The sequence below is a fragment of the Mizuhopecten yessoensis genome, unplaced genomic scaffold (assembly GCF_002113885.1).
Source record: "Mizuhopecten yessoensis strain PY_sf001 unplaced genomic scaffold, ASM211388v2 scaffold716335, whole genome shotgun sequence".
In the NCBI taxonomy this organism is placed as follows: Eukaryota; Metazoa; Mollusca; class Bivalvia; order Pectinida; family Pectinidae; genus Mizuhopecten; species Mizuhopecten yessoensis.
The window spans coordinates 342,276-352,642 of NW_018480065.1; the positions used below are offsets into that span (position 1 = coordinate 342,276).

At 36.3% G+C, this 10,367-nt stretch overlaps 1 protein-coding gene across 1 annotated transcript in view; it reads left to right on the forward strand.

Moving 5' to 3' along the window:
• Window positions 1-10,033, forward strand: part of LOC110443268 (neuroglobin-like) — an 81,292-nt gene extending 71,259 nt beyond the window's left edge. Inside the window, exon 3 of the mRNA XM_021487391.1 lies at window positions 4,009-10,033. Within this exon, the coding sequence (XP_021343066.1) occupies window positions 4,009-4,260 (252 nt within the window). The 3' untranslated portion in view covers window positions 4,261-10,033. The remainder of the gene's footprint in view (window positions 1-4,008) is intronic.
• Window positions 10,034-10,367: the final 334 nt, after the last annotated feature.

Genomic DNA, 10,367 nt, shown 5'->3' on the forward strand with positions numbered 1-10,367 from the left:
GTAGTCATAGTGATGATAACTGTAGTTGTAGTCATTGTGATGATGACCGTAGATGTAGTCATGATGATGAAGACTGTAGTTGTAATCATGGTGATAATTCATGGTGATGGTGACTGTAGATTGGTCATGGTGATAATGACCGTAAGTGTCGTCATGGTGATAATAACTGTAGTTGTAGTCATGGTGATGATGACCGTAGATGTAGTCATGATGATAATGAGTCATGATGATGATGAGTCATGATGATGATGACTGCAGTTGTAATCATGGTGATGATGACTGTACATGAAGTCATGGTGATAATGACCGTAGGTGTAGTCATGGTGTTGATGACTGTAGTTGTAATCATGGTGATAATCACTGTAGATTGGTCATGGTGATAATGACCGTAAGTGTAGTCATGGTGATAATAACTGTAGTTGTAGTCATTGTGATGATGACTGAAGTTGTAGTCATGGTGAATATGACTTTAGTTGTAGTCATGGTGATAATGACTGTAGTTGTAGTCATGGTGATGATGACCTTAGTTGTAGTCATGGTGAAAATGACTGAAGTTGTAGTCATGGTGATGATGACTGAAGTTTTATCATGGTGATGATAACTGTAGATGTTTTCATGGTGATGATGACCGTAAGTGTAGTCATGTTGATGATGACTGAAGTTGTTATTATGGTGATAATGACGGTATAGGTAGTCATGGTATTATGACTGTAGTTGTAGTCATGGTGACGATGACTGCAGATGTAGTCAAGTTGATGAATGCAGATGTAGTCATTGTGGTGATGACTGTAGATGTAGTCATGGTTATTTTGACTGTCGATGTAGTCATGATGATGAGGACTGTCGATGTAGTCATGGTGATGATAGTATAAAATAAATATACATGTTTCTTATTCGGCAATCAAGGTCGGTGCTACGAGGTCGTTGTTTTGATGGATTTAATTATAATTTTAATCTTAAATGTGTCTCATTTTCACTTTATTCTGATCTTGATGGTAAAAAAAAAAAAAAATTGTCAAGGATGATAAAGCAATTTAAATTTCTAAAGGATGGAACGGATGATATACACTCTCTAACCTCACACGATATAAGGTGAGGGGGATCCTTTAAACTCATTATACCCTCTTTCACTGCTTCTTATTCAGAACAGCTCCAAGGTGGAGCGTGCTTTGCTTCATTTCATTAGGGAGATAGGTAATATAATTTTAACCTATTTCTAAGAAAGGAATTAAGGCCAAGAGAATATTGTCGCCAAGCTCTTACCAGGAGTGGCCAATGATGTACGGTTCTAGGTCTGCTCCCCGGGGACCGCCTCGCGTCTCAGCATTTATTTAGTATAATGGCAGTACGTAAATGTATGTTCACGTGTAAGGCGTTAGGACCGTAATTGACACGCACCTGTGTCAATTAATGGTTAGAAAGCAGCTTCAACTTTTCAGGGCTTCAGCTGGGAAAATGTCTATATGTGGACGGAATTTATATTATTCGAGTTTTGCGTGTTTTTGTTTTGACGAAGCTGCTTATTTTTGTTTGGTAAAGTTCTTTGAAACGTGACTTTTCATCCATGCATATGGTATTGATTGATGAACGATTTAACCGATTTTTTGGTTGGTTCGTAGGTATTAGAGACTAACATCCACAAACACACCACGTGTGTCAACAGATGTCAGACAAACCAAGACTTGTTAACTATCAATAACTAAACGATTTTTAGTTTAACGATGAAAAATTATCATTATATTTGGATTCGATAAGGGATGTCAAAATATGTCCGAAAACAGGTGTATTGCAATATACCAGCATATCGTATTGTATCGCAATACAGAAACGAAATCGCAATATGTTTCGAAAAAATTTCTTTATGTTTTTAACTTTGAAAATTATTTCACATTATAACAGATATGCGAATAACTGTTAACTGGCTATTAATATTGGTGGGAAATTTCAAAATCAATGTATGCATCAGTTGATAACATGCTGACAGCATTGTTTTTTTCAATATAGACACCTATTTCCTTTGAGAATAAATCGGGATACGTATCGCAATACATTCCTTCTGTATTGCAATATATCGTGATACACGTGTACTCCAGGCGTATCGCGGCACCCATACATTCAATGCTGCCATCATCATCATCATCATCATCATCATCATCCAAATTTTCGGGTCGTTTCAATAAAATTCACTACTGTCCATTGTGTGAAATTACGTTGTTTACGTAAAAATGGACATTTTTACCAATGTGGGATGCCGTGGCACAGTACCTTGTAGCTTTGTTTAGACTGAACTTAACCTTTTCTTAAATATATGAAGTGAACACTGCATTTTTCTGACGTTTATTTAGAGGGAAGCTAAGTTGTTTAAACTTTCTCGTTGAGATATATTGTCTTTTCCGGAATGTATCGACAACACGTTTGACACTTTGGTTTGGTTTGGTTTAGTGTTGTTTAACGTCCTATCAACAGCCATGGTCATTTAAGTACGGCCTCCCCTGTGTGCAAGATGCATGCGTGTAGTATATGCGTGTGAGTTTTGAGAGGCAGCGATATGTTCGTGTTTGTCTCCTTGTGATAGCGCGGAACTGATGCCGACTTTATAGTGCTACCTCACTGAAACATACTGCCGAAGACAACCAGCAGGATACCCCCCGGTCCCCCCCNCGTTAAGCAGGAGTAGAAACTACCATTTTTAAACACTGGTATGTCTCGGTCTGGGGACAGAACCCAAAGCCTTCCTCACAGGTGGGAACGCTCAACTTAAGGCCAAAAGTGAGGCATTGTCAAGGGAGACATAAGGAAGAAGAAAGTTATTTAGAAAGAAGAGAAAAGATAAGATCCATAATTTAGTCGCCTCTTACGATCATACAATGGGGGCAGCAGGTACAATTCTTACGCCCTACCTGCAGGGACACGGATACATAATTGTGGTTTTCAGCAACACTTTTAGACCTAACAACCTCAAAGACACGACTATCGCTAGAAATTACTAATGACCGCGGACATCCATCGTTTAAAAGTGATGCGCCCAAAGGCGGGAAATAGAGAGTGCTACTATGTCGTCGAGCGATAGTGACTAGCCTAGGTCTGGTGGAAGTTGAATGTAAGCAAACCGGATGTTTCTACAGATGACATGTACACTGTATAATGTGGATAAATCGTTTGTCGGCCGAGTGACTGTTAATGTAACATTTGGGAGACAAGAAAGTTGACCTACATTTCTAGGTACGATAGCCATCGTTTCTGTGTCATGGCTGACGACACTCATAGATGAGCGAGTGGAGCTGGTGGAGCGTTTTTGTATCGACGAACAATCGCGACTGTAACTTCTGACACTAGCTTCATTTTTTATGACCGGTCATGAACATGATCTGTCTTGTCTCGAACCCGACATCATTTGGTGTCTCGAATGCACGGTAGTCTAAATGCTAGCGTTTGTTTGTAAACATTGACACGAGGTTTGCGGAAAGAAGTCTGCCCATATTTACATATATTCATACGCGGTGGGAACTGGATCACGTTCTACACTCAAGTTATTGCAAGTAAACAGACTTGCCTAAACTTACGTTATCGATTCAGAAACAGTGGCAATTGTAAATATACCGAAATATCTTCAAACAGCAAATATATCGTTACGCGAATTACTCTACAGTAACATTTTAACAATTTTAATATGAACGCAAAAATAACCACCCGGAAAACAGCTGCATGCAGAACCTATATGTAATCATTCAGACTTCTACGTCATATGGTCAGATTTCTACGTCATATACTCAGACTACTACGTCATACATTCAGATTACTACGCCATATGCGCAGACTACTACGTCATATATTCATAAACTCTGACATTCTCGTCTAATTTGACCTTAATAAAACGTGCTGAATCTGGTTTTATAAAACTTTATATATATGTACATGTATATATAGAACATACCTGATTTAGACCTGCATATAATGCATGTGCTATTTTGTCATTATTTTTTGATGTGTCTATCTTTGTTTCCACAGAAAATCCGGGAGCCGTTCATTGAAGCAGTGAAGATAACGCTCGGGGACCGATATACCGACTACATGGCAAACGTTTATGAGATCACTATTGACTTTATCCTGAAGGCTCTTGAGGATGGTTTTCTCGATAACAACAACCCTGTCGAGCAAAAAATCATAGTAACTGATCACTCGACAGAACAACCTGAAGTGACAAAAATAGAACATTGTCGTGTGAACGATGTCACAAATAAGGAACAAGCGAAGACATGAAAACAATTCGAAAAGCAATAATAGGAATCGAGAACAACTTCATTTAGTAACTATTAAGAGAGAGTGCATAAACACGAACTAGTGAAATGGTTGAAAAGGTTGTGTGATGTCATACTGAGGTGAAACATCACGGAATGCCTTCACCATTAAATACCGGAATCCTGTGGTGTGACAATTCTGACAAGAGGGGAGACAACTGCGTATGCATGCTTCTACACGTGTGAAGATTATACACTGATATCTTATAGAACCTTCGTGTCGTATCCGAATTAATATATTCAGAATATGTATATATGTGTACATCTACATCAATTTCATTTGTCATATTTTTTCATTCAATTTTTTGTTGGTAAAACGCCTTATATCAGAGCCAACGATAGCAAGACTTAATAATTCGTTTATAACATTTCGCTCAGTGTTAAATAATGGCAGCATGAGGTCTGAGGGCGCGTATCAGGTTCTGGTCGTGTGGAGAAATTCAAGGGTTTGATTAGAATTTGTACATATATGTAGCAATTTCTTCTATACCTAGATAGATGACAGGGAACTTCTTAACACCGGGTTGTACTCTCACTTGTATTTATCCACTGCTGCGCTCTTTGGCTTTAGTTTGTTTACATCGTGTATCCATGTTTCTGTTTTGAATGATCTGGTCAGTTGTCTTATCAACTGTTTAGGCGTTTTTTTGGATAACATAATACTTATCTTTGATTTTGTCCTTGTCGTTAAAGTCTGTTTAATTCAGGACAAATATGAAAAAATTCAATTTCGACACGGCCATTGTAAGCCCACAATGAATAAATAAGTATGCAATTGAAAAAAATATCGTATTACGTTTTCGTCTTAAGAACGTGAGGATTTGTCAATACCATTTGCATGACGTCATAATCAAGTCAGTAAAGATGATGATATAAGTTTACGTTGGCTGCGTTATAGATATGCCAATACCTTTGAAATCAGTACATTGTGTTTAATATTTTCTTTTTATTGTTGGTAGTGAGTTTAAAAAGAGCTGCCTATTTAAACGGTATGCCTTTTAACGTCATCAACACAATAAAGAACATCATACGAAATTATTCAAAAACAAAATCGACATTTATTGTTTTCATTGCTATCAAATCATCTAATCGTTCATTATAAAATTGTGAGTGAATTCTAATATATATAGTGCACTTTAAAACGATGATACATTAAACTGCATGGCCTTGTTGTTTTACATGAAAAGTCATAGAGTGCCAAGGTCATTATCAGCAGCCACGGTCATTCCACTGTAAATACACACATTAAACGTGTGATACGTTCTCGGTTATTGTTCTCATCCTACGCGACGCCTAATTAGAGGTCGGTATAACAATCCGGACTCAGGAGTTCGAAGCCCGATAATAAATGTAGCATGTTAAAGCAAACCATTCATCAAGTTTAAATAATAACAGGAATTCCAAACTAAAATTACACGTATATAAATTTTAGATGATTATATATATAATTATCTAAATACCAAAGACAAAATTAAAAAAAAAATCAAAAAAAAAAATCAGACAATTCTTAAAAATTACATTTGATATTTTTATTTAGGATTTACATGTAATGATCTGATTATCAGGCTTTAACCAACCTGTTATTTTGTTTTTTGTTTGTTTACCTGAAACTATAAAAATCTTCATAAAAATGATATTGCTGAATTCATATTGAGATAGTCGTGTTGGTCGAATTCGAGCATCATGGGAAACTGTTCTCCAAAATTAAAACGAATGGCGGATGAAATTAGCGATGAAATTTAATTTTCTATCATGATCGTATTTGTTGTGCGAATTGACACGTTTTATATTTGATGTGCATGTGAAACGTTCGATTGCATCAGCATCATAATAGTTATATTGAAACTAAGCCAACTTGGCGTCTCGTCCACTTTTAAAACAGCTAATGCGTTACGTCACAATAAAGTATCATGAAAATAGACGAAATATTGTGAATTTTCGAAATCGTCCATTACACAAGCCAAAAATAGAACGGTTAGATGTACTATTTCTGTCAGCCACATTAAATCCTATGTCATTCATGTATGACGTCAGAATCAGTGTTAACAGACGTCACTCAGCGGTACAATCAAAGTCAATAAAGGGATCATCAACGTCGTACTTTGTGTTTATATTGACAATCAGCTGCCAGCACAACCAGCGACCAACCTAAGGACAACGGTTCAACGGCCATTCAACGCAGTTGCATGGATTTATAAATTGCGGAGCCAGGGGGATAGATCATGAAAATCGAGGACGAGTCTTTGGTTTCCGCCTTATTACGACCTTGTGGGCGTTCGACTGTTGTGTTTACGAGACTTGATACCTGTCAGAGGGCGTCACAGGAAGTGTCATCAAACGTCACCGTCCAACACGAATGCTTATCGATCGTCCCGCTAATCCCGTCACGACACCTTTGAACATTTCAACTTGAATCTATTTGCTAATTTATGTTATTTATGTTATAAACATCATATTATTTAATTGGGGTTATCTTTCTTGGTGTAGATTTTTCCTATGCCCATGCGTAGAAACCCTACCATAGCAACGAAACTGTGTTGTTATGAAAAAATAGCTAAAATAGTTTTTTTGGCTCAGTAAACTTGCAAAATTGAAAGCCTCCGCATCTGACAAACACAAATTCCTTTCTACGAATTAACACTGGTATAACAATGTTTAAGCATGTCAAAAATTTATTTGTTTGTTGCATGCGAAGGTTTTCAAAGATTGAAGAGTTTTTTGTTAATTTCCTTCAAAATGGCCAATTTTCAACCAGATAGCGCACCACAGACGACATTATCGTATTTTATTTTGAAAATGCGCGTTTTTGTCTCTCTTTGTAATGCCATATCTCCTAAACCAGTTGTCGGATGAATTTGAAATTTCATATTTGCGTACTACATTTATTCTAGATTACGAATAGAACAATTAATTATAAATCCCCGATGAGGCCGGAAATGACCCTTCAAGCCCCTAGTCCAAATTTGTTTATGTCTACCGAGGCATAGATCGAAATAAAATTGCGCTGTACGGATTCATCCAGTGTGTACATCCTTACAATTAGAATTCTCCGCCACTATACCTGTCCTCATGCCGGTTTCCATTGATAGTACAAACCGACGTTATTGGCTCAACTGAATATGTAACGAAAAAGTCTTTTATAATGCTAGACAATCACTGTCGAATTGAATTATACTTGATATTTTTTTGTTTATAAATACATATATGATTTGTTTTATTGAGACGCTACCCTTTTTTTCATCCAAGAAAGCTCACAACTGATCAATGTAATAATCATGATGTACATACCAGTTGCATTGTTCAGAAGCGGATCCAAGGGGTTTCCGGTGCTTCTACAAGTCTTCATCGTGTCTGCCGTTAAAAACATCACGTATTTGTTCTCATTTGGAATCAAGGTATTTTTTTTTGTACGGAATTCTGATAAAACCTGGTCAACAAGAGAGCCAAATCTAATTAAAATGAACGACAAAATAACAATGGTAATACGAGCTGAACTATTGATCGCATAGAGCGTTGGCCGACGTAGCTAAGAAGATGTAACAGACAATGTTACCGTACAGGTATCACAATGTATCATCTGTTCATTAGATCTAATTTGGTCGCTGCGTATTATTAATCAAAATGTCGCTGTTCGATTATCACTGATGTCACGACACGTATTATATCAAGCTCGGATTCAATTCAAAACGCATTCATTACTTCAAGTAATGCAACAGAATAAAAAGTTAACACATAAACAACAAACAGATCCCTTCCAGGCCTACTCATGGACGTGTAGAGAGATATCTCGCACGGCGTATGGATAATAAACTGAATAATACATATTGTTTACTTTATATTATAAAAAACATTTTATGTATTGCTTGACAGACACTTTAATAAGTCTACTTAGCTTATGGAGTTTTAAATCCTTCTTTGAAAATTATCGGTAATTTGTCTTGTTCCTTTTTCAATTCCCAAGACTATCCCTGCCAAATGCAATTCGTATATATAATGCTATCAAATGATACACGCATTGTGCAGACAATTTTTGATAAAATTCTTGTATACGTTGTTTACAATTGTCTGTGTTGTGTAAATTTACGTAATTCTACATAAGTTAATATAACGGTAAGATAATCAAACACATAGACTACATTATAACCAATTAATCGTTCGTTGTCTTTCAAATAAACACCATTATCAAATCCCACATCTTCGTATAATTTCAAAGCAGGTCCTACATCTTTTGAACGCCTTTTTTGAGTTATGTTAAAATGCCATCGGCGTCAACAAATGAAACAAAACATGATTTCAATAAGATGGATTATTTTTCTAAATGTATTGAATTTAACAATAATTGCGACAGAATGAAAATAAAATAGGCCACACAAGTCGTCCTTGATGCAATCCTTTATCACATGTCAAACAAGCTTGACAATTTTCCATCTTATTTTCACACAACACTTCCCATTTTATGTATTGATTTTTCTATGGTTGTCATTTTTCCTTCACTGATAATTTTACAGTGTACATGTATAATAGGCTTTATCGATTTTCAATTTCAAACGTCTTTTCCTTATTAACGGAACTGCAATACTAGAGATTTTGTTTTGTGTGGTATGGGGTCAAATTGATAGAACTGTGAGGGAAAGTGGGGTCAAAAGAAGTACTATATGTTCACAAAAACTCAACAATAGAAATTCCATAGAATATTTCAGAAAAAGATATTAGAATGGTCAACAAACGAGAGTTACATTGTAGGACTATAACTATTTACATAATCTCCCTGTTTAAAAACCAGTGACAAATCGTCCAAAGTCCGCAGACGAAGATATGACCGGAAACGAATACATTGATAATGCATGGTAACAATATAGTCGAGTTCCCACAATGGGGTCCCGTGACCAATTTCCCCGTTGCCCTCCAGCTGATGTATAACATACGAAGAATAAATAACTACATCTGTATCCTCGGCATTTATTACGGATGTCCCCATTTTTTCCTGCTTTTCGGATTCGAGAGTATATGCAGAACGGGTTTATGTTCGCATTCGAATTTGCCTATACTTTCACCCGAGGAGGTATTCCAACATGTTCGCCTGGTGGAGTACCCAAAATCATTTTTTGTATATTTCTTTGCATTTTGTTGAACTCATCCATTAAAAACCGGTTTCAGCCATTGTTTGTTTCCTTAATTGCTAAGCAGGACTTGAAAGTCCTTTGTGGCGGGAAAACTTATCAGATGTACACATTTCTGGACTTGCCTCTATATATATGCTGCTTTGGTTGAACGCCGCTTATGCACACCATCTTTATGGAGGTTTCTACAGCATATCATTAATAACTTTCATGGTTATTAGTGATTTAAATACTTTCATTCTCCTATACAAGTATTTGCGATAATAATTCGTCTGTATCGTCATTGCAGATATTTTTTTCTGGAACAGCCCTACGTCACCTTTGTCCAAAATGTTTGCTTTGTACGATGGTCATATTATGCAAGGCTATAAAGGAACATAACACTGACACTGACCCCACTGCGTTCATATCCATTTGAAAGTAGTTTCTTCTGGTAGAGTCTGTAGAAACGACCTAGCAGCAGAAATGTGAAATATATGCAAATACACTGTTAACACTATGTTAACATCTAGTGGTAACGTTATTTACAATCTGTGAAAAATATTGTACGCTACACAGTTTTTCATATGTATATAAAATATACATGTAATATAATTAAACCGATTAAATGTATATGTGAGATATATTGTGTGTGCTTATTTTTTCATAATTCAACGGTTTCATGTACTACATCGTGTAGGAATATAAAAGGATACTGTAAATTAGCACCATAGAGCATAGGGACGTGGTAAATAGGACAAGATATTTAATTGGACAGTGTAGGAGTTTATAAACACCAAACAAAAAAAATGTCACCTATTGTATAGATAAATTTGTATTGACTTTTATGGTATAATGTATACCGAACTAGAGGCGAGGGCGGTTCACATCCGAGTGTTGATCTTAACTCCCAGTAGAACATGCCTTTGAATGTTTGTTGTGCCATAATGACCATATCCCTGTAACAAAG